Source organism: Sphaeramia orbicularis, chromosome 22, assembly GCF_902148855.1.
Source record: "Sphaeramia orbicularis chromosome 22, fSphaOr1.1, whole genome shotgun sequence".
In the NCBI taxonomy this organism is placed as follows: Eukaryota; Metazoa; Chordata; class Actinopteri; order Kurtiformes; family Apogonidae; genus Sphaeramia; species Sphaeramia orbicularis.
The window spans coordinates 9,390,953-9,417,464 of record NC_043978.1 but is presented as its reverse complement, the minus strand read 5'-3'; the positions used below and the strand labels follow the sequence as shown (position 1 = coordinate 9,417,464).

The following is a 26,512-nucleotide window of genomic DNA, read 5'->3' as shown; positions in this document are numbered from 1 at the left end:
TTTCTGTTCAGGTTTTGGACGCGTTCGCATCGAATTCTGACAGATTGTGAAAACTCAACCTGACGACAGAACAAACGCAGAAACGACGGAGCGTTAGATTTAATGACCAACACCGTCTGTTAATGACGGAAAACCACAGAGCTGATAGTTAACGGAGCCCGGGACGAGGTTTGGGCCTCGAAGAGGGACAAATGTGGTCTTTTCCATCTGTGGAGGTGAATAAACGATTCAAAACAGAAGGAAACTTTAGAAATACAGTCAGAACTTTAGATTTACTGACTCTGAAGCACATTTAGGACGCAAATAAAAACATCAACCTGTTGTAACAGTTAAAACCCAAACAGTCAAAATTATCGACTGATAAAAACTGTTTCATACCAACAGATCTGATCAAAACATGGAAAGAACGGATGTCAAATACAGGTTTACCTCAACTGTTCAGAGGATAAAATGTAGAAAAATTTGTAAAACTAGAAAAGCACTCAGAGAGCGCAGACCTCCGCCAAGGCCAATAAGTTTTAATGTAATCATTTGTTCCTTGTGCCAGTATCAACATTTCCTGAAATTTTCATCCAAATCCGTAAATAACTTTTTAAGTTATCTTGCACACAGACAAACAGACAAACCAACGCCGGCGAAAACATAACCTCTTTGGCGGTGGTAATGAAAATAAAATTAGCAAAAAATGAACCAAAAAAAACTTGAAATATGGTGTAAAAGTGAACAAACCCTTGTAAAGTGAGAGGAAAATGAACAAAATAGAATATGGACCATATGGATATGTATATGTTTGCACTGAAGGAGCTGTTCTTAAATCTGATTGTACATGTGTATAATGACAATAAAGGCATTCTATTCTATTCTATTCTAAAATATACTACAGTTAAATTCCTACACTAACACCCAAAAACACCAAAAAATAAAATAATAATAATAATAATATGAACCACTGTTGGTGTTAATCACTGACAGATGACAGGAGGAAAAATAAACAAATAAATAATACAATTTATATGTAGAATATGGGGGGGGGGGGGTATATTTGTGTTTTTTGCATCAAAAATAGGTTTTGTTTCCATTACAAACATTACATTTAAAGGCTTAAAATATGACAGCTATTGAGTATTTGGTATTTTTGTTTATTTCTCAAGTTGTTGAAATGCAAAAAAATAAGCAAAAAAGTAAAAAACTGACTTTTTTTTACATAGTATTTATTTATTTATTTATTTATTTATCAACATTGGTTCATATACATTTTTTTTTCTAGGTCAAATGTTAAACGCTAAAACACCCTTCTACCAAGTGAGTCCAAAATACACACTGACACATTTAACATTTAACCTTTGACTTCGAACCAAAAATAATAATAATATGAACCAGTGTTGGTGTTAATCACTGACAGATGACAGGAGGAAAAAATTAAATAAATATATAATTATACGTAGAATATTGGAGAAAAAAAAAAGTATATTTGTGTGTTTTGCATCAAAAAATATGGTTTGTTTCAATTACAAACATGTCATTTAAAGAGTTAAAAGATGACAGTTATTGAGTATTTGGCATTTTTGTTTAATGCTCAAGTTGTTGAAATGCAAAAAAAAAAAAAGTTAAAAAGTTAAAAACAAACTGACTTTTTTGATATTCTACATTGTATTTATTTATTGATTTATTTTATCAGCATTGGTTCATATACATTTTTTTTTTCTAGGGCAAATGTTAAACGCTAAAACACCCTTTGACCAAATGAGTCCAAAATACACACTGACAAATGTAACATTTAGCATTTGACCTAAAACCAAAAATAATAATAATATGAACCAGTGTTGGTGTTAATCACTGACAGATGACAGGAGGAAAAAAACAAAAACAAACAAATAATTATAATATTATTATTATTATTATTATAATAATAATAAAAATAATAATAATATAATAATAATTTATATGTAGAATATTGGGGGGGGGGATATTGTGTGTTTGGCATCAAAAAATATGGTTTGTTTCAATTACAAACATGTCATTTAAAGAGTTAAAGATGACAGTTATTGAGTATTTGGTATTTTTGTTTATGGATCAAGTTGATGAAATATAAAAAAAAGAAAAAGAAAAAAAAGTTAAAAAGTTAAAACAGCCTGCAGTAAAACATTCGGACATTAATACCACACTGTGCAGATTATGGGCTTTAGATGATTCAAGGACCAAAGGAAAACATTGAAATCCTACAAAAACCAAACACAGAGCAAACACAGGACGTTAAAAACAGAACCAGTCAAACATTAAAAGGAAAACCGCTTCAGCTCAGACTCTGAAGAAGAAACGGATGAAAACGGAAATGAGTCTGTTTTCCATAAACAAATGCAGTGTGTGTTTGTTTTGTCCACCTCCACCTCCACCAGGTCCATGTGTGGATACAACAGAGACGTAGTTATAGGAGCAAACACACATTTAAGCCCAGAGGAGGATGTCAGAGATGATTGACAGCCTGGAAAAAAACAGACCTGGGTTCAGAGTTTAAAGGTTCACACGGGAAAGAAGCACAAACTTTATCAGAACTTTAAGAAAATCAAACCCAAAAAAAGAATAAATGAAATGAGTCTGATATAATAGTAAAGAGGGGAAGAGGTGTGGTTTTTTTGTTTTGTTTTTTTTTTTAATAATAACATGTAAAAAAGTTCAGTTTTTCAAGGTTGATTCTCTGTTTTCACTGTTGTTCTTTTATCACCGTCTGACTTCAGATGTTTTATGTCAAAACAAACAGAAAATCAGTTTAAAGTTTTGGTAAAATGTTAAAAATAAAACAATGGGATAAATCGTAGATGATGCGTTCAGGGTCTCCACGTCTTTTGAACAGACGTACAGTTACATCTGAAGTTGGATTTGATTTTTTAATCCGAAATATGAACATGAACCTAACATTTTCAAAAACTGATCGACTGCATTGATCGGATCTATTTTTAACATAATCAATAACTGCCAATTTCACTGATCTGATCCATTTTTGAATCATTTCCAGTTCAGATTCAGGTTTTATTTCTTCTGTTTCTTCTTCTTTGTTTCTGATTCACCTCATTTATGTGTTTTGTTTCATGCATCAGTTCCAGGTCTGACTGATGCCGCCTCCGCCTCCTCCGCCTCCTCCTCCTCCTCTTCCTCCTCCTCCTCTTTCTAACAGAATAATCAATAGTCATTCCACCTCGGGGGCTCCTTCCTCCTGCAGGGGCAGAACAGGTGACCACGCCGAGGGCAAAGAGGAGACGAGAGGAGGTAATGAGGGCACAGGAGAGGAGATGAGGCCGACGGAGGAGGAGGAGGAAGAAGAGGTGTCTGAAGGAGTCTGAGGATGAAGAAGGGGAGAAAAAGAGGAAGAGGAGGAAAAGCAAAACGAAGTGGAAGAAAACGAGAAGAAAAAAAGAAGAAAACAGTGAGGAGGAGGAAAAAAGGAGGTGGCAGACTGAAGTCTCCTCCATCTCCATCCTCTCCTCCATCTCCTTCTTCGTCTCCTCCCTCCTCTCCTTCATCTCCTCCTCCTCTCCCCCATCTCCTCCATCCTCCTCGCCTTCATCTCCTCCATCTCCATCCTCTCCTCCATCTCCTTCTTCGTCTTCTCCCCCTCTCCTACATCTCCTCCTCCTCTCTCCCATATCCTCATCCATCCCTCTTATCTCTCCTCCTTCATCTCCTCCATCTCCATCCTCTCCTCCATCTCCTTTGTCTCCTCTCCTCCTCCTCTCCCTCCATCCCCTCCTCCCTCCCTCCTTCATTCCTCTCCTCTCCCAGGTTGTTAACATCAGCATCGGGAAGAGTCAGAGCACAAGGAGGTCATGACCGGGGAGGACGAAGATGAGGAGGAGGAGGAGTAATATGAATGTGAGAAACAGTGATACAGCAAGCAATAGAGTGGAATGTGTGTTTAACCAATCGGAGGAGGAGGAGGAGGAGGAGGAGGAGGAGGAGGAGGATAATTGAAGTGTGTGTTTTCAAGGACAGGTAGATATCGGTAGAAGAGGAAAACAGTCCAGTCAGCAGGTCTGAGCTGATTACATCCACTGTCTACAGGAGGAGGAGGAGGAGGAGGAGGAGAAGGAGGAAGAAGTGGAAGAGGAGAAGAGGAGAAGAGGAGGGGGGGGGGGAGAAAGAGGAAGAGGAGGAGGACGAGGAGGAAGAGGAGGACGAGGAGGCAGAGGTGTGTTTTGTTTTTTCCTGAGTTTTTACGTAAAATTTTGTTGACTCCAATAAAATCTGTTTTTTGGGTTTGTTTTTTTTTTGGTTTAAAACACGACTCAACCTGTGACTGATTTAAAGTCGATCCACTAAAATGAGACAAACCCATTTTCCTTCACTTAATTCACATTTTCTTTGTTTTATTTCTACATTTTGCAAAACATTTGAAACTGATTTTCTATTTGTGACATAAAACATCTTAAAGCGACACAGCAGACTTTTCCATCATTCCAACTCTGTTTTCCAGGTCCTGTTGGTTTGATTTCTCCCGGTTTGGTTCAGTTCCATGGTGGCTCCACAGCGTCTGTTTGACCTGCACTGACACTATGACCCCTCTGGGTTTGGGTCCGGACCCCGACGCAAAAACAACGACGACATCTGACTGCGTAACGGCATACGACACTGATACGACACATAACTGACGGACGCATCCGTACGCAGTGATTGGAGTTTGGCATCCAGGCTTTTCAGCTTTGATTGTTTGTTTTAAAGGAATAAAAGTGACGAGAACGTTAGGTTTATTGTAAACACACACACACACACACATTATATTAACTCTTAATCAGCCCTGAGCATTGTAAAGAGCACTCGATAGTATTATTTATCGTGTTGGTTTTTTTTGTTGTTGTGCTTTTTTTCCTGTTTTTTTAGTTTTTTTTTTCTCTTTTTGGGGTTTAATAGGTTTGCTGTATAATTTGTTATATATATATATATATATATATATATATATATATAATATATATATATAATATATATATATATATATAGTTGTGTCTGTGTGGTTCCTTATGTATAAGTACATGTTTTTGTAAATGTATAATTTAAAATAATAATTTTTTTTAAAAAAAACAAAGCATACATTTACACCTTAGTTTTTTTTTTTATCTTGTGATGAGGTAGTGGGATAAGCCCCTCTTCCCGCCCACTTTTCTTTCTTTTTTTTTTTTTTTTAATTTGTTCTATATTTGACTAAAAACCTTAGATAAGCATCTTCGTTCAAAACCTGATGTGTGAAAGTTTTGTATGACATTGTTTTACAAATAAACAAGGATGGAGAAAAAAAAAAGAAGAAAATATCACTGCTTTAAAGTCAGACAGTGATAAAAGAACAACAGAGAGAAAACAGAACAAACATTAAAAACTGAACTTTAGTCATGGTTTTACATTTTATTATTAAAAAAATAAATAATAATAAACCATCAACTAATCAACACTTTCAGCTCTTTACAATTATATTCAGACTCCATTTTTAGTTCATTTTATTTCATTTATTCTTTTTTTTTGTTTGATTTTCTTAAGTTCTGATAAAGTTTGTGCTTCTTCCCATGTGAACCTTTACACTCTGAACTCAGATCTGTTTTAATGAGGCTGTCAATCAGCTCTAAGGTCCTCCTCTGGGCTTAAATATGTGTTTCCTCCTAAATCGGCGTCTCCGTGGCGGTCCACACATGGACCTGGGAGCCTGCGGAGGTGGAGAAAACGGCGCTTTAGGACAAACACAGACTGCATTTGTTTATGTAAAACACAGAAAAACTGACTAAACAACATGTTGTGCTTCTGTTCGGCTCCTGAAAAACTGTTTGCTTCGTGTGCGGCATCATTTACATTTTCATCCATTTCTCCATCTGGGACAAAACCAGAGTCCGTGTCAGAACGGCGAGCTGAAATTTACACATTGTTATTGGGTAACGACGTACAAACCACCACCGCTGACGCTCAATTCGCCGGCCGGAGACATTTTCTATGCATTTTCCTCCCAAAGGACAAATGTAAATTCAGTTTGAAAAGGGAAAGCAATTTTCAGTCAGGCGTCGACAAAGACACGTCTGAGGAGCGATCACTCCTCCGACTCTGATCACCGTGGTTACGAGGACGAGCAGACAAACGCAATCCCACCAAATCATAGAGGTACGAAGAATATGATGATGACAAAGATGAAAGTTTAAGACAAGTTAGAGCCAAAGTTTAAAAGAGGAGGAGAAAGGAGGGAGGAGGAAGAGTAGGAAGAAGAGGAGGAAGAGGAAGAAGAGGAGGATGATTGTAATGAAATCCATGTGAGATGTAATTGTCAACGTCAACATCAGGACTTCAACTCAACTTAGAGCAGGTTAAAGAAGAAGAGGAGGAAGAACAGGATAAAAAAAAAAGATTAAAATGATGAAAGACAAGAAGAAAAGGATAAAAGGATGAGGAGGAAATCAGAAAAACAGGTGAACGATGAGGAGGAGAAAAAGGAGGAAGAAGAGGAAGAGGAAACATCACAAAGAGGAAGACCATGAAAAAGATGAAGAGGATGAAAAGAGAGGGAGGACAAGCAGCATACAAGAGAAGAGAGGGTAAAAGAGGAAAGAGAAGACGAGGAAGAGGAGGAAGAGGAGAAAGAAAAACAAAGCCGAAGAGGAGGAAAAAAAAGGAGGAAAAAGATGAAGATAAAGAGGAGGGAGAGGATAAATGAGGACAAAAACTGATGGAAAAAAGGAGGAAAAAACAAAGAGGATGCAGAAAAGGAGAACGAATGATGAGAAGAGAAAAAGGAGGAAGAGTAGGAGGAAAAGAGGAGGAGGAGTAAAAGGAGGGAGCAACATGAAATAGGAGGAAAAGAGGAAGGAAAGGAAAGGAAAGAGGAAAATGAAAACGAGGAGGAACAGTGGAGGGAAGAAATTCATGAGGATTGTGCAATCTGTGCGCTGCATCTTTAGCCCGCCTTTTCCCAGTTTTAGCCCCGCCTTAGTCCCAGTCTTAGTCCCGCCGTAGCCCCACACTTTTCCCAGTCATTAGCCCCGCCTCCCAGTGGCGGATGTCATGTTTCCTGTTACGTGTCGTTTCCCCACAAGCTCGTCTGGATCTGGATCAAGTTCCACAAAACCAGTGAAACCACCACTGCTCTGCCAAAACCCCAGGCACCCCCATACCCCCCCCCCCCCAACGGGCTCATTGGGGTAATGGGACATTTTATTGTGCCGTCGGGCCCCTGGGGGGGCGGGGGGGGGGCGGTGACCACACAAAGCCAACTGTGTGCTGGTGGTTTGTCCTCCTCAGGCTCCACTTCCAACACTTTCACTCTTTATTCACTTTAACCCGTTTCTTCTTCGTCAACGTCCATGAAAACCAGACAAATTCCACAATTACACAAAAAACAAACAAGTGGGACGTGAAATATGTTTGTCATTCTGTCTGTGGTCGACTTTCACCCATTCGACTCAAATATGTGTCTGTGCATTTGATTATGAACAACAAAACATTCAACTTCACTTATGTTTTTTACAAAAGTAGAAATATTTTCAAAAACATGAAAAATTAATCTGATAAAAACCATCTGTACTTTCATGTTTACTGTCGTAGCTACGATTATGACGATCCTCAAACATTATGCGATGATTAATCACAACAAATGATGTTCAAGAAGTTCATCAAGTAAAAAGAGACGTTATTCTGGCGGAGAACGAAGTGAAACTAAAAGGAGAAAACACTGGACCTGAGCACAAGTCACAAACAAACTGTCATCCACCGTAATAGTAACAGAAGGAGGAGGAGAAGGAGGAGAAGAAGAAGAGGAAAGAGGAAGAAGAGGAGGAGGAGAAGAAGAGGGAGGAGGAGGAGAAGCAGAAGAGGGAGAAGGAGAAGGAGGAGAAGAAGAAGAAGGAGGAGAAGGAGCAGAAGAAGAAGGAGGAGGAGAAGAAGACGAGGGAAGAGGAAGAAGAGGAGGAGGAGAATAAGAAGGAGCAGAAGAAGGAGAAGGAGGAGAAGAAGGAGAAGGAGGAGGAGAAGGAGGAGAAGAAGACGAGGGAAGAGGAAGAAGAGGAGGAGGAGAAGAAGAAGGAGCAGAAGAAGGAGGAGGAGGAGAAGGAGGAGAAGAAGGAGAAGAAGAAGGAGGAGGAGGAGGAGAAGGAGCAGAAGAAGAAGAAGGAGGAGGAAAAGAAGAGGAGGGAGAAGAAGAGAAAGTAGAAAAAGGGGGAGGGGGAGAAGAAAAAGGAGGAAAAGAAGGAGAGGAAGGAGCAGAAGGAGAAGAAGAAGGAGGAGGAGTAGAAGGAGGAGGAGGAGGAGGAGAAGGAGGAGTAGAAAGAGAGGAGAAGAAGGAGAAGAAGAAGAAGAGGAAGAAGAAGAAAGGGGAGAAGAAGACAAGGAAGGAGAAGAAAAAAGTAGAAGAAGAAGAAGGAGGAGGAGGAGGAGAAGAAGAATAAAAAGAAAAAGGAGGAGAAAAAGGAGGAGGAGAAGAAGAACAACAACAAGAAGGAGAAGGAGAAGGAGAAGGAGAAGGAGAAGGAGAAGGAGAAGGAGAAGAAGAAATGTAGAAATTTACACTGGATATCATTTATATTTACTGAGTTATTGCATCGATCCACTTCCTATCTTTCATAAAGGGGAAATTGTTCAAAGTGGCACCAAATCCAGAATCAGATCTGGATCCAAATAATTTCACTAACTTTTGTTGACATCATCATAAAGAAGCTGTATACCAAGTTTGAAGTCAATCAGAATTGTAGTTTCGGAGAAGAAGACGATTGAAATTTTTGTAACGGACGACAGACGATGACGGACGACGACAGACGGATGCCGCATGACGACAATAAAAACTACAATTAAAAGAAAAAAAATGATAACTAACTGAAACTGTATTGTGAGCTTATGAAACTAACTAAAACCTATAAACATTATGGATAAAATTCCCTTCGCTTTCATCTTTGTCAATGTCAGATTGATACGAAGTTGATTCATTTGTGGCCATGGCTCAGGTGGCTCAGGTGGTACAGCCATGGGTGGTAGGGTTGGCGGTTCAAATCCAGCTCTGTCCTAGTCAGTCCGTTGTGTCCTTGGGCAAGACACTTCCCCCTCCTTGCCTCCAGTGCCACCCACACTGGTGTAGGAATGTTTGGTGGTGGTCAGAGGGGCCGTAGGCGCAGATTGGCTGCCACGCTTCTGTCAGTCTGCCCCAGGACAGCTGTGGATCCAGATGTAGTTTACCACCACCAGAGGGAGAATGTGAGAGTGAATGAATAATGGGTCAATAATGTAAAGCGCTTTGGGTGTCTAGAAAAGCGCTATATAAATCCAAATCCAATCCATTATTATTATCATTTTTGTTCAAGCAATTTTAGCTAGCAGCACTTCACAGTCCGTCACTTGTGGTTTCCAGTCGTCTTCTGGTCCCCACTCTACCTGGAAACATGGAGACTAAAGCTGGGAGAAAGCAGCAGAGTCCTGTCTGGGATTTATTTGAATACGACGGAGAAGAAGAGAAAAGATACGAAAAAACTAAACTAAAACTAAGGATTTAGAAAAAAACGAAAACTAATAAAAACTATCAAACCTGCTCTAAAAACTAATTAAAACAAACTGAATTAGAAAAAAAAGTCAAAACTAAATCAAAGTAAACTATAATGAAACATCCAAAACTAGCCTAACCTCGCTCCAGACCATAATATGCATAGAAGTGTTGCAGCTGTTACAAGAAGAAAATCTGAAAAAAGTGTTTGTTCGGAAAAAAAATGTTACAGAATGTGTTGGATTTATTTTCAAGTCAAACCGTTCTGACTTTTCCTCGCTAAAGGTGTTCGTTTACGTATCGTGTCCAGATTTTACAGTTAAATACGAACGTCTTCCCTCCGTCGTCACATCATCAACAGACGTTCAGGTTCCTCTGTAAATAAAAGCTCTCTGGTTCTCCCTCACACCTGCCGGCTGTGGGCGATCAGGCAGGTGTTCCCACCCGCCCGTCTCCTGTGGGAGCTCGAATCAAGCACTCCTGCAGGCTTGAAGAGGCTCTCATCGGGTCGGCGGGTGAGTTTGATTCATCCTGAGAGTCAATCAGGTCCACGAAGGATCCTCCTGCACTCGTCCACTTCCATTTTCACTCCATTCTCCAACTGTCTCTACATCTGCGTCCGATTTAATTCAGATTCTTTCTGTTTTTGACACAGATTCACTGTTTTTGTCCAAATCCACCATTAATGTAAAAATACTTTTTATTTTAGTCTTCAAAGGTGTTTAATGAACAGCACTAAAGAAAACATGTCTCATTTTAAACACATTTTAATGGATTTAATGACAACAACTGCCTTGCAAATTGTTGGAATCATAATAATTTATCATTTATGTAATTTTATAAAGTATCTCAATAAAAATTAGACAAAAAAGAAAATGTTCAAACAATGTTTTTAGCAGATTTTTAACCATGGATGCTGTGAATTTAAAATGGAAAACACATTTAAAAACAGTCACAATAAGTATCGGTCTAATGATAAATATCCAAATAAATGGTAAATGATCATTTGTTAACTTTGTAAATGATGTTTTTTGAGGGAAACTCGAGAAACTGACGGTTATTTGTGGGTTTGTAAAAGACGCAAAGTGATGAAAACAAAAGGAAAATGATGTAAAATAGAGAATGTACAAAATGGAATAAATATCAGTCGAAACTGATAAATATGAAAATACAATTCTGCCAAATGTTGATTTCTTCGCTGAGTAAAAGCTGATATTTGAGTTCTTAGGAAAAGCAGAAGGTGTCAAACACAGATCTGTGGTTTTATAATATTGATTTGTTTGTTTTGAATGTGTGCGGTCGACAGAAATGTGTGATATGAAACTGAGGTCAGGAGTAAAAACCGGTTGGATCCAGTGGGTTGAAGCTTAAAGCAGGGCTCTCAAACGCATTTTCTTTCAGGTTCCACATTCAAACTGATTTGCTCTCAAGTGGGCTGGACCAGTAAAATAATAGCCTGATAAGCTATAAATAATGACTTTGTTTTAGTGCAAAAAAACTACAGAAAACATTAAATTATTAAAATACTTACTTTTATAAACTTTCCACACCTGAAAAAACTGAAATTTCTTGAAGAAAAATAAGTGCAATTTTTAACAATATTCTGCCTCCACTTACCATCTCTCCATGTGCATTATGGATCAGATCTACAGACACTAAACACTGAGGAACAGGCAGAAAAGAGTTCAAATTGTGCTGAATTTTCTTTAGACATGTCAGGTTGTTCATATTTGTTCAGGTAATTCCCATTTTATTGTTACAGGACAGTTTGTAAATGTTAATATTTTCATAATTTAATGTTACTTTTTGCACTAAAACAAAGACAACTATTTGAAGTTGTCATTATTTATAGACATAATGTAATATTGTTTTCCACATTAAACCGAGAACAAAATACAGTCATTCTTTTTTGTCAGTTATTCTGTTATTATTTGACTGTAGATCATGTTGGTCTGTATGTGGAACCTGAACTAAAATGAGTTCCGCAGCCTTGACTGTGGAATTTTTTGCTCTTTGTAAATTCATCCCAGGGGCCGGATTGGAACCTCTGGCGGGCTGCATTTGGCCCCCGGGCCGCATGTTTGAGCCCCTGGGTTAAAGCCTGTTCTCATGGTCCAGGGTCCAGAACATGAGCCTCGTGTGGACGGAGCCTTAGTTTTCATCGGACTTTTCATTACATCCAACCTCCTCCTCTTCCCTCCTCCTCCTCTTCAGTATTTGCTCCCTCAGCTCCATTTCTCCTGCTCACATTCATCATCTCTCCTCCTCCTTGTCTTTAACCCTTACAGACCCAGTTTACTTCTCAGTTCCCAGATGAATTTCTCTTTATTTAACTTTTCTTAAGTGATTTCTCACAGTTTATTAAAACATTATTCTCTATATTTTACATTTTTCACTGTAATTTATGTATTTTTTCCTATATTTAATTCACTGATCATGTAGACCACAGGTGTCAAACATGCGGCCCGGGGGCCAAATCCGGCCCGCCAAAGGGTCCAGTCCGGCCCTTGGGATGAATTTGTGAAATGCAAAAATTACACTAAGATATTAACAATCCTTTTAGTTCAGGTTCCACATTCAGACCAATTCAATCTCCAGTGGGCAGGACCAGTAAAATACTATTATAATAACACATAAATAATGAAAACTCCAAATTTTTCTCTTTGTTAATGTAAATATTTGCATGTATTTACACTAAAACAAAGTATAATTTTGCAAAAAATGTGAATAACCTGAAATGTGTTAAGAAAAGCAAGTACAATTTTAACAATATTCTGCCTGTTACCTAAATGTTTTGTGTGTTTGTAGATCCACTGTGGTCTGTAAGTTATAATGTACATGTGGAAATGATAAACTGAAGCGTAATATTGTTTAAATTATACTTACTTTTTCAGTTTGTTCATGTTATTCACATCTTTTGAAAGGATAGTTTGTAGATGTAAACCTGTTCATAATGTAAATTAACTTTTTTCACTCTAAAACATAGAGAAAAGTTTGGAGTGACCTTATTTCTATATTATTATGTTATTATTTTACTGGTTCGGCCCACTGCAGATCAAATTTAGCTGAATCTGGCCTCTGAACTAAAATGAGTTTGACACCATGATGTAAATGTTCATAAAAACTCTGATAAAGGTTAAGTTTATAACATCACAAAGACAGAAAACTGAAGAAACATAAACTCTCTCTTTTTAATAACTGTGCTGTAATATATTGTTTTTTTTTTAGGGGGTCTGTTGTCATCAGGTTGGGGACTACAGCAGGATAGTAGCCAAGTTGGCTAAAGCTGCCATTTTTACTGTTATTGATACAGTTAATTAATTGGGATTATCCACGATATAATAAACTAATAAATAAATAAAATAAACAAATAAACCCAGTGTGTCCATCCACTGTTTTTGATCCAACACTCTGGGTTTTACTGGGGAATCGATGCTGGTCAGTACTTGTTTTGGTTCATTTCTTGTCTTTTTTCTTCAATTTTGTTCCGTTTGTTGCTTATTTTATTAATATTACTTATTATGTTGTTGATTTATTATTCATTTTTGTTCATTTTATTCATTACTTCGGCTCTTTTTGTTGCTTATTTCATACTTTTTTTCTTTACTTTAATCAATTTTTTTTGGATTATTTTTTCCACATTTATTATTTTGTATGTTTTTGATTTATTTTTGTACATTTTATCCACTGTGATTGATCCAACTCCATGGGTTTTACTGGTGGATCGATGTTGTAGAAGATGACGGTGTTTCCACGGTAACTATGGAGCCTCTGAACGTTCAAATGGGTCATATCTGATGACCATGAAAAGATGAAGAACTGTATTTTACACCAATTATTTCCATGGATTGATAGGATTAGTGGATCAACAGGTATTAAACAGTTTAGATCAGTAGATGGTTTAGGTTTTTTAAGGGTTAACTGAATAAATACAGGGTTCTGGATGTAATGAAATGATAAATTCTGCAAAATTTTCAAGTATTTTGCTCATTTTCTCCACACTTTAGGAGAATTTGATCACTTTTATGCCATATGTCAATGTATTTTGGTAATTTTTTTCCTTATTTTTCAAGTATTTTGCCAATTATATTCTCATCTCATACATTTCTGCACATTTCATCCTATGAATAATTGAGGTAAAACTGTATTTTACACCAACTATTTCCATGTATTGATCATATTAGTGGATCAACAGGTATTAAACAGTTTAGATCAGTAGATGGTTTTGATTTTTAAAGGTTAACTGAATAAATACAGGGTTCTGGATGTTATGAAATGATGAATTCTGCTTATTTTTCAAATGTTTTGGTCATTTTCTCCTCACGTTAGAAGAATTTGTTCACTTTTATGCCATACATCACCATATTTTGGTAATTTGTTGTTCTTATTTTTCAAGTATTTTGCCAATTATATTCTCATTTCATAGATTTCTGTACATTTTATCTTATGAATAATTGAGGTAAAACTGTATTTTACACCAGTTATTTACACGTATTGATTGGATTAGTGGATCAACAGGTATTAAAGAGTTACATCAGTAGTTGGTTTATGGTCGACGGTGGATGTTGGGGTTTTAAGGGTTAAAATGTGTCATCTGAAAGGTGAAAAAAAGTCAAAATAAGTAGAAAAAGACGGATTTTTCTGGCGTTAAACTGTAGGTGATATTTATTTTGCCAGCGCCATCTTCGGTCCCGCTCTAATCTCCGTGTTAACAACGTCACGTGACTGCGAAACTCGCTAATGAATCAAAAGAAGTGATGGAGTGTTTTATTGCGACGGATCATCCATCTGCAGCAGGTTTCACGTCTGCGAGCGGATTTTTATAGAAATAAACAGAAAGTGTCGGCTGCCTGGAAGGAAAAGGAATCAATCTGAGGCTGACGCTTTGTTTAGGCAATAAAGTGCACAGATTTGTTAGTAATCCATCTAATAATATCTGTGCTTATACATCCATCTTGTCGTCCCTGGGTCTATCCATTCTCCCGCCGTTGGTCTCCCCATCTGTCCCCTCCCCCTCCTCCCTCCTCCCCCCTCCCCCTCCTCCAGCCCACTGTTTATTCCTGCTAAAGGCTGTCAGGCAGGGCGGCGTTTTGGCTGAGCTGCTGTTTGTGGATCTATTTCTGGGGGCATTTCAGCGCCGATAGGCATCTGGAGGAGACCAAATTAATTTCCAGGTAGTGAGAGAGACGGAGAGGAAGGAGGAGGAGGAGGAGGAGGTGCACAAGTGCTCCCACTATCAGGACACTACAGCGACTGAGAGAAAGATGATGGAGAGAAGATGGAGAGGAGGGAGGGAGGGGAAAAAAAGGATTCAGGGAAGAAGAGGAGGCAGATTTAACCCTTAAAGACCCAAACATCCACCGTCAAACATAAAACATCCACTGACGGAACTGTTTAATACCTGTGGATCCACTAATAATACCAATGCATGGGAATAACTGGTGCAAAATACAGTTTTATCTCAGTTATTCATTGGATAAGATGCACAAAAACTCATAAAGTGACAAGAAAATGAGCAAAATACTCAAAAAAAATAAGCAGAGTTCATCATTGTATAACATCCAGAACCCTGTATTTATCCTCAAAAACAAACAAACAAAAAAAAAACACCTACTGACACCTACCGGTTGATCCATTAATCCGATCAATACATGGAAATAACTGATGTAAAATACAGTTTTACCTTAGTTATTCATAGGATAAACTGTGTACAAACTTGTAAAATGTGAAAAAAATGAGCAAAATACTTGAAAAAAAAGGAGAAAATTAACCAAAAAAACCTTGAAATGTGGCATAAGAGTAAACAAATCCTTCTAAAGTGAGAAGAAAATGAGTAAAATACTTCAAAAATAAGCAGAGTTCATTATTTCATAACATTCAGAACCCTGTATTTATTTATTCTGTTAACACTTAGAAACCTAAACCATCTACTGATCCAAACTGTTTAATACCTGTTCATCCATTAATCCTGTCAATCCATGTCAATAATTGGTGTAAAATACAGTTCTTCATCTTTTCATGGTCATCAGATATGACCATATTTGGACGTTCAGAGGCTCCGTAGTTACCATGGAAACAACGTCATGTTCTACAACATTGATTCACCATTGCATTGGTTAGTTTGGTTTAAACTATTATTTTTGCTTCTAAAATGCCTCAGATATGGTTTGGACTTCATTTATATCAACACTGATTTTGTTTTTTGTTTTTTTATCCATGACTCTGATTTTAAATGTTCTTCCTCTAAATGTGTGCATTTATTTATTTATTTATTTATTTTTTTTATTAGACCTTTATTTAACCAGATAAAATCCCATTGAGATCCACATTTTTTTTACAAGGGTGACCTGGCCAAAAGGTCAGCAGCACACGCCAAGAAACAAAACGTCTGTTTTACAGACAGGTAATAACAATACATTGAAACACTAATAACATTGTAATAACAGAGAAGTGAGACAGTTTCTTTTAAAAGTGCAGTTAATAAAGTGCAAAAATTTAGTTGAGGTCACAGCAATTTAAAAACACAGGCACTGTCTGCTCTGATGGTAAATAATAATTTTCTACCACATCTAACCATCTACTTTCATCCCATCTTCACGATCTGAATAAGAACGTGTATGCTAGGTTAACTCTCCTTTCTGGGGCCTTGGCTGAGGTACTGGTCTGGAGGCATGAGATGGATCAAATAAGGGTCATACGTTGAATTTCAATAAAATGGAACAAAATACAATTAACCAAAACAGAGAAAATAATGTCAAAAAAAAAAAACCAAAACTCTTCTGTTAGGGTTAGGAACAGTCACTGATAGGGGTAAAGTCAGAAGATTAGATGACAGCTGGAGCAACTGTTGATTCAATGGGAATACTATGATGATCTAAAGTAAAAACAAATCAAACCAGACAGAAAACGCAGACGAACGACACTGTACCACAAATCTACTTCACAGTTTGGAGATGCATTCAAGGACACATCTGAGATTACAGCTTCTAAAATGTAACGACATCATTCATTCATATGTGATACCGATATCTAGGTGTTATATCAGTGCAACCCCATTGGCTGATGGGTAAAATGAGGCTTCACAACTGAAGTTACTGACACTAAACAGAAGATAAAAGCTCAACTGAACCTGTAAACACAGATTTTAACGGTTACTTTTTAGTATTTAGACTTAAAGGTTCAGTTCTCAGTTTGGTGATGCATTCAAGGACATGTCTGAGATTACAGCTTCTAAAATGTGACGACATCATTCAGCAATACATCTGTTTGACTGGTGAAATAAGGTGATTATTTTTGTATTATTTTGGACATTTCTGAACTAAACGTTTCATCAGGTGTTTAATAATGACTGTTTTTGTTACTTTCAGTCCAAATGTCTAATGTCTGAATAAACTTCATCGAACACTAGGGTCTGTATCGGCAAGAACCTGGCGATACGATACAAATCACAATACTACGATCATGATACGATACAACACGATACTGTTAACAAGGCAATTTTTTGTTTGCTTCTTTTTTGAAATGATTATTTCCTTGAAGAATTCAATTACACCATAAATCTGCACTGACACTAAACACATTTTTATTTGATCAGAACAGGATCTAATGTTATATCGCAAATTGTTCCTGTGTTCAAACTGAAATTCTGTTTTACAGACATTACAGTTTAAGATCCTGTTCAAAGGTTCATATTGTTTTAGTTCAGAACTAACATCAGAACATTATTTGTGTGATCCCAACAAAGGAACAAACATTATTTAATAAAAGAGTGTTAAATAATAATAAATAAAACATAAACGATAAAGAAAAACAAAAACGAACCTCCACAATATCTGCATTGGAATAAGTACCTAAAAATATCGATACAGTACTTTTTAATTTTCATTAAGTATTGTGAAATGAAATGTCACGATATATCACAGAACCAATATTTTCTTACATTGCTACGGAACACACATTAAAACATAAATAAATAAAAATAAAATATTACCACCAGGTTCCAAAAATTATCACATGTATGTACTTGGTAGAAGTGCATACACTGGTTTTATCTCAGCTGCTTTTTTAACGTATTTATTAGTTGTTGTTTTTTTAATCTTCTTTTATCATCATTTATCAGTTTCTTTGCCATCATCATCATTATTCTTATTCTTATTCATTTTTCTCTTCTTGAACACATTTGACAAACCTAAACTCACTGTAAAAGAATACTTTTGTGAAAATCATGAACATATTTTTGTTGACAAGGTCATTTATTTTGCAGAGACACAGAAAACTAAATTATCTTATTTCATGTGATTATTAATTCTCTGTTTTCTCTCAGTGAATTGAATCCTTTATATTGACTGACTCGACTTTAGAGACTTTTTTTTTTAACTATGAGTTGTTCAATGTAAATCCTGCAGAAACTCACGGTGCAGGTATTTTGATGATGATCTGATAAAAATCCATCGTGTGCATCTGAGTCATAAACAAACATCGGTTTAATTCTGTACATTTAATGAAAAACTCTGCATCCAAACACCTGAGGGTAGATTTCTAAATTAACTACCTGTCTGACCTCGGAATAATTTAAAAAAAAAAAAAAAAAAAACAGGAATATTCTGCACATCAGCTGATCAGAACTCTGAACACGACGACATAGACGAGAAACAGAAAAATGCATGAGTTTATTGAACTGAACCATACGTTTACAAAGTCAGAATCAAACTGAAACCTACAACATTCACTTTTATTGTTGAAATATTTGTTGGAAAATTGTTTCATTTATGAGATTTATTGTGAGATTTTTCATCATTTATACCAGGGTCAGATTAGGAATAGGAGACAGAGCAGATTTTTATCAACTTTAGGGTTTATCATGATCACAAATAATCTTTTTTTCCCATTTTAGTTCCTATTGTATTTTTCAGTCTAGCTTTTTTTTTTTTTTAATCCAAATTTTTATTCTGAACAGTCACATAAGATATTATACAGGACATCAATGGTACAAAGTACACTGTTCTCTTTTTTTTTTTTTTTTTTTTTTTGAGAAGAAAAAAAGGGTATCAATAACGCTCAGTGAAAGGAAGAAAAAGAAAGACTGTTTTATCAAAATTATGACCAAAGTATATTTGTTATTGTTAAATTTACCTTTTATATATAATAAATAAAAGTGATCAAGGATTTCTGACTTTTTATTCAGTGTTTAAGTTTATGAAATGTTGAATATTAGGCCTGTGACTACAGAACTGAGAGTTTTTGTTCTAATTCATTCAATATTTTGGTCGGTTTTGTAGATAAACATGTTCTGTAAAACACCAACGTCCATTTAGAACAGGGGTGTCAAACTCTTTTAGTTCAGGGGCCATATCCTTCCAATATGATCTGAAGTGGGCCGGACCAGTAAATTAGTAACATAATAATATATAAATAATGCCAACTCCAAACATTTCAATTTGTTTTATAGTGAAAAAAGTAAAATTACATTACGGAAAAGTTTACATCTATAAACTATTCTTTTAAAAATGTGAATAACATGAACAACCATGAAAAAACTTAAATTTATTAAGAAAAAGAAGTGCAATTTTAACTATATTTTGCCTCTGCTTATCATTTGTAAATGTGCATTACAACTTACAGATCACAATGGATCTGCAAAATACACAAAATATTTTAGTAAATGGCAGATTATTAGTAAAATTGGACATACTTCTATTAGGACATTTCAAGTTTTTCATATTTTTTGTGAAAGGCTAGTTTGTAAATGTACACATTTTCACGGAATTACACTTTTTTTACACTAAAACAGAGGAAAAATTTGGAATTGTCATTATTTGTAGGTTCTTATGATAGTATTGATAGTATTGATAGTACTGATTGAAACTTGAAACTAAAGTAGGGCTTTATATGGCCCCTAAAGTAAAAGGACTGACTGTTAATATCTTGAGTGTAATTTTTGCATTTCACAAATTCATCCTACGGACCAGATCGGACCCTTTGGTGGGCCGGTTTTGGCCCCCCCGTATGTTTGACACTAGTGATGAAAGTGACAAAAGAAAAAAAAACCTGAACTTTTCTGAATGACTTCAATGAGTAACAAACCTGGTTTGCTTGTCTTCCGGACGTACTGCGACAGAAAATCGACATTTCTATCAGTTTCCTCGAGCCAGGACCACTTGAACTTATTTTTGATAGTTCATATTCACTAATCTTTGAAGGCTCACTGAAAATGTTGTGTTTGGAACATGTGAACACTGAATACATCAAAAGAAAGAACAGAACTTCAACTTTTAAACACAAAAAACCATTTTATTCTATCTTCATTTGTTCGAGATATATAATAATAATGATAATAATAATAATAATAATAATAATAATAATAATAATGGATTAGATTTATATAACGCTTTTCTATGAACGCATACTCAAAGTGCGTACAGAGGATCCATTATTCATTCGCTCTCACATCCTCCCTCTGGTGGTGGTAAACTACATCTGGATCCACAGCTGTCCTGGGGCAGACTGACAGAAGTGTGGCTGCCAATCTGCACCTACGGCCCCTCCCACCACCAAACATTCACACGCATCCATACACCAGTGTGAGTAGCAGCACTGGAGGCAAGGAGGGTGAAGTGTCTTGCCCAAGGACACAACAGCACATGGACAGAGCGGGATTCAAACCGCCAACCCTTCGGTTATTGGACGACCCACTCCACCATCTGAGCCATCGCTGCCCCATATAAGCATTTGAATATTGGTCATTTTCAGGAAAAACTGAATTTTGAGCAAAAAACTGAGAAAATTGCGTTTTTTTCAAAGATATTGATTTTCAAGCTAAAACTGATTTCCTATTTATATTTTTGACTCTTTTTATTTACAAACAGACAAAAATCACACCTGTGATTTAGAACAACAGTTGAACAGGAACAGCACGTGATCCACTTTAGTGTAAACCCCAGTGGCTGTGGGACTGAGCGGGTTTTTGTCATTTTCACATAATAAATCTAACTCAGGCCAATTATCGTACGTATAATTTTAAAGTACTTGTTAATACTTACACAGAAATAGTAAATAAACTTATTTGTGTCATTTCGTTACAAACTTACAGGTCACAGAACAGCACCTTTGCGCCTACGTAAGCGCTGTTTCTGACCCATTTGTGCTTTGTTTTATATTAAAGAAAAAACCTGGAAACATCATCAGTTATTGACTGAACTGTTGGTGTTGACGCAGCGTTTCCAAATCATCCCTGTTGAAAGCATCTCTTACATTTTGTGAATTCATATTTGACGTTTTGCTTCATATTTAATGGAAAACTGTCATAAAGGTTCTAGATCAAAACACCAAACATACGTTTAAGAGCCCAGTCTTTCCCCTGGAACGAATCTGTGAAACTGAAGATATTAACCATCAGTGACGTTAAAATCATGTTAGTTCAGGTTCCACATTCAGACCCGTATGATCTAAAGTGGATCAGAACCAGGAAAATAAGAACAGAATAATCTATAAATAATGACAAATACATGTTTTCTCATTTTAGTGTAAAAAAGTAAAATGACATCAAAATATTTACATTTACTATCCTTTAATTAAAAAAAATGTGAATAACCTCATTAACTATAAACAATCTGAAATGTTTAAACATAAATCAGTGTAATTGGACCAATATTCTGTCTGTTATTTATAAATACATAAAATATAAACAATAAAGAAAAAGAAAAAAAAAAAGGAACCTTTGCCATATCTGCATTTGAATAAATATCTAAAAATATCAATACAGTACTTTTTAATATTGATACAGAATTGTGAAATGAAATATCGCAATATATTGCAGAACTGATATTTTCGAACATGCCTATTGGACATCTGTTCTAGATAAATCTGTCTACATTCATAACGATGGGATTTTCCTAAACATCTCATATATAAACTGTTTTGTTCATATGATCAAATAAACCCCTGGTCTTTTCCTTCAGGACGTGTGTTCGTTTTGTTGTTTGCTGCTTCAGTATTTGACTCTGGTGTTTTAACTTCGTTTCCCAGAAGCCCCGGGGACGGATGCTACAAATTAGCATTCGCTCTAAACACTGATATATACTTGAGGTTTTAATTTGATTTATGCGTCTGTCACCATCAGATGAACCGTGAATAAATAAGTACACGTCACCAAACCCTGATGTTTCTAAGTTTTCTGAAGTCTGGACTCAGAGACGGAAAAAAAAAAAAAAAAAAAGAAACGACCAGAACCATCAGATAAGACGCCTGACACTGGACGGCGTGGAACCCACTCCCTCCTGTCGAGTCGGAGCTTCCTGCCTCCAACAGGATGAAACGTGGGCGGAAGCGAAGGCCAGACGGTGTCGTTTCGGCTTTGACCTTCGACCCCATCACCTGCTCCGTGCCCTTTAACAGCAGATAACCTTCTGCTAATCTGGCCCCGCCTCCACCTGCACGCCGATGGGTTTACACCTCAAACACACCTTCATCACCATCATCTCCACCCGACGGACACGGAAACCAAGGACTTTTATGACTATTCTGGATTAAACCACATTAACTGGACAGTTTTACAGTAGATGAAGCTCAGGCTGAGTTAATTTGACTAAAAAACAAGACTAAGTCACATTTTCCATCAAAAGTGAATGAGAATCAACTGGGACGCTGCAGTGAATCCAGTGTTTTTTAGCTTCTTAGACCGAAAAACTGAAACGTCACAGGTTGAAACTTGGATTTTCTCAGTATCACATGACAACAGATTCATCCACAAACACTGAAAAGGAACTATTGAACCGTTTAAGTCATACAAACCACCTGTGAAGTTGAATTTCACATGTTTCGATGCATAAAACTGAAGCCACAGACAGAACCCTGATGGTATTAAACTGTTCAAACACTGAACGGATTCTTCTTCTTGTGACTTTTCTGGATTAAACCACATTAACTGGACAGTTTTACAGCAGATGAAGCGCAAGTTGAATGAATTTGACTCTAAAAAACAAGACTAAATCACATTTTCCATCGAAAGTGAATGAGAACGAACTGAGACGCTGCAGTGAATCCAGTGTTTTTTAGCTTCTTAGACCGAACAACTGAAACGTCACAGGGTTAAACTTGGATTTTCTCAGTATCTCATGACTTTTAGGGGTTAAAAGGTGAATAAATGTTGGCGTATATTTAATTGGCGGCTGGTTCAGGTGAATTAGACGAGGTTCAAACCCGTTGAATGCATCAGCGTGGGCCTCTGATCTGAAACAGACGCTGGCACCACCTTTACAGTCACCAGAGCCACTGCACAAACTGAAACGGCACCGCTTTGACCTCCGACCCGAGGCAGTGTCGAACCTGAACCAACAAATGCACAAACACTGGATTTTAAACACTTCTGTTTAACCCTTTAACCCCTGACGTGTCTGTGGTGACACGTTCTGAATGTGGGATTTATTTAAATATTCAAATAAATTCAACTGTTTCCTCAATAGTTAAATTTCCAGTCGTGCCGAAAGAATAGACCTTGTTCTTTCCATAGACATCTGAGCATGCTCAGTTCAAGCCCCGCCCCCTGTGGAATGGAGGGTAAAACACAGCAGTGAGTGAGACTGACTCAGTATAAAAATAGATGGTTTGGGCTTTTTTTAAACACCGTTTTCCTTGTGTTTTTAGTTTTTCCTGTTGTTTCCAGTGTTGTGGTGATTTTCCTTTATTTCTGTTTTTACCAAGTTTTAATAATAATAATAATAATAATAATAATAATAATAATAATAATAATAATAATAATAATTCACTTATATAGTGCTTTTTTGGACAGTCAAAGACGCTTAATGTCGTTTTGACCGTGGAATTGCTTTATGACGTTAAACCAGGTATTAAAAAATGTTAATTATCAAAAAAAAAAAAAAAAAGCAAACAATCAACAAACATTATCAGAATAGTTCATAAATTTAAATTTTTTTTTTAAAAAAATCAACATTTGAATGAAAATTGGCAAAAAAAATAAAACCCAAAAACTCAAAATGAGTGAAAATGAACAAAATAATCAGAAAAAGTGGTCAAAAAATGGCAAAAATTATCAAAAAAATTGACAGAAATGAACAAATATGAACCAAAATTAATAAAAGGAAATGAAATCAACAAAATTCAAGGTGAGCTGAACTGAAACGTCACCGCTTTGACCTCCGACCCGAGGCAGTGTCAAACCTGAACGAACAAATGCACAAACACTGGATTTTAAACACTTCTGTTTAACCCTTTAACCCCTGACGTGTCTGTGGTGACACGTTCTGAATGTGGGATTTATTTAAATATTCATATAAATTCAACTGTTTGTTCAACAATTCCATTTCTAATCATGCTGATAGAACAGACTGTGTTCTTTCCTGACACCGTTCACAGGTTTCAGACCCAGATGTTCCGTTCTGTTATAGACGCTGATGTTTATCTGGACCGACGACGAGAAGAGAGTCGAGTCTGAGCAGGATTTTAATAAAAGTGTTTAGATGGAGCGGAGGAGTTTAGAAGAACGACAGCAGGATTAGACTGAGATCTGAGACGGAACATGAAAACACGAGGAGAGAACGGAAAATACAGAACATAGAACAGAATAGAACAGAACAGAATGTAGAGAAGAGAAAGAGAAGAGAAGAGAAGAGAAGAGAAGAGAAGAGAAGAGAAGAGAAGAGGAGAGAAGAGAAGAGAAGAGAAGAGAGAGAAGAGAAGAGAAGAGAAGAGAAGAGAAGAGAAGAGAAGAGAAGAGAAGAGAAGAATGGAAAATCACTGTTCCTCATAATTATCTCTTATAACTATCTCTGGTTATTATGGGATGTCTTCCTTGAACCACACTTGTCCTTGTGTACATGTGTCAGACCTTAAACCTTGGCCTTGTCAGAGTGGCTCTATTAGAGCCGGTTCTACGTCAGGATGGGACACATGTGCACACTCCAGTCCAGTCTGCATCAACACTAAACACACACATGTACCTGGAGCTGATGGAGTCCAGTCCTCTGTTCTGAATGTTACATACACATGGTTCTACTGAGATACACAGACTGTCCTTAAACACACCACAGACTGTCCTTAAACGCACAGACTGTCCTTAAACACACCAAAGAGTGTCCTTAAACACACCATAGAGTGTCCTTAAACACACCAGACTGTCCTTAAACGCACAGACTGTCCTTAAACACACCATACACTGTCCTTAAACACACCAAAGAGTGTCCTTAAACACACCATAGAGTGTCCTTAAACACACCACAGACTGTCCTTAAACGCACAGACTGTCCTTAAACACACCTCAGACTGTCCTTTAATACACAGACTGTTCTTAAACGCACCTCAGACTTTAGCCAAAGTCAGTCCATCAGATGACACCGTGTTCTGACTTCTGCTCAGAACCCAGTCCACACTAACACAAACACAACTTCTGTGTCTCAGCAACATCATCCACCAAAGCCATGAGAAACATCCGCAACAGAATCAAATCAACAGGTGAATAGAATAGAATAGAATAGAATAGAATAGAATAGAATAGAATAGAATAGAATAGAATAGAATAGAATCAACAGGTAAAGTTACTGCAGAACAGGTGCAGATTACACTGTAAAAGACATTTTCCACACTTCTACACTTCCATTCCATTACACTGGAAAAACTGCATCAGCTCAAATAGAATAGAATAGAATAGAATAGAATAGAATAGAATAGAATAGAATAGAATAGAACAGGTGTATGGGTGAACAGCATCTTGGGAATGAACCCACTTGTTGACCTCATCTGTGCAGGACACATGTGTAAAGCCACTTCCTCCAGTTTCCGCCTTCATTCCACCTTAACCCTGAGTGACTGATCCACCTTAAAGGTCAGCTCCAGGTGAGGCTGCGCAGGTAAATCACACTTCCCGCCACATTAGAACTTCCTGTTAATCCCTCCGAGCTGTGGAATCATCACAAACCGACACACACTCACTGTGAGGCGGGTTTGTCATCGATGGATGCACATGTTGTTCCTCGACGCTCACACACACACACACACACACACACACCTGCGCTCCGAACGTCAACACACTCCACGGCCTGTTCACACGCACGCGCACGCTCATGTGCGCCCCAAAACACACGTATAACCGTCCACACACACATGTGCAGGAATGGCGCGGAGGGGGGGGGCGGTCCTCTCCTTCCACAGCAGACACCATCCAACCGACCTGTTACAGGCGCGCACGCGGACACGCACGCGCGCACACCTCGGCTCCCCTCCGGAAAGGGTACCAGCTCCTCCTGACACCTCCAGCCTCACAATAAAACGCACAGCGACGCGGAACAGCCGCTCGCCCGCCGGGCTGCCGCTCCGCTCCGCGCCGCCGTCAACATGCACCGACCGGGGAGAAGAAAAACCGGAGCCCGTTACCGTTCTCTGCGCGTCGGGTCCTGCTGGATGCTCGGCTTGGTGGGCGCCATCTTCCTGCAACAATTCTTTGATTTCTTACTTTGAGCTCGTGTGTGTGTTGCCTCTGTCCTCAGATGGAGGCGGACGCGGAGCGGCGGCGGTGCGCTGCGCCCTGACAGCAATGCGTCATGGTCGGCGTGTTAAGACAAAGCCATGTCCGTGTGTGCGAACGTGTGACTGTGTGCGGATGTGTGTTGGAGCGTGCGTGCCGCGCTCTGCTTTTGCCGTGCGTGCGTCTCGTGCTTGTCTCTCCCCTCCGCCGCCGCCGCCGCCGCTTAAGAGCGTGGAGCCGCCGTGCGGTGGAGGCGCAGGCAGGGACCGGGCTGCAGCCGCAGAGGCATGCCGAGCGGAGTGAGGGGAACCCGGGTGGATGCCGCCGTCTCTCGCCCCTCTCTCTCTCTCTCTCTCTCTCTCTCTCTCTCTCTCTCTCTCTCTCTCTCTCTCTCCTCCTCCTCCTCGGTGTCTCTTCTTTAACACTACACTGGAATTTCCTGCATGAGCTTCGGAGGAAAACGTTAAAAAACCCAAAGCAGGCGCGTCAGGTCTTTACATGGTCTCCGCGGCTGCGGCGCCTTCATCCGCGGTCCGGTCCCCGCGGCGGAGCGT

At 37.9% G+C, this 26,512-nt stretch overlaps 1 protein-coding gene across 1 annotated transcript in view; it reads right to left on the bottom strand.

The window, feature by feature from the left end:
• Positions 1 to 26,017, bottom strand: part of LOC115413915 (neuronal PAS domain-containing protein 3-like) — a 212,861-nt gene extending 186,844 nt beyond the window's left edge. Inside the window, exon 1 of the mRNA XM_030127058.1 lies at positions 25,868 to 26,017. Coding sequence (XP_029982918.1) covers positions 25,868 to 25,917 — 50 coding nt within the window. The 5' untranslated portion in view covers positions 25,918 to 26,017. The remainder of the gene's footprint in view (positions 1 to 25,867) is intronic.
• Positions 26,018 to 26,512: the final 495 nt, after the last annotated feature.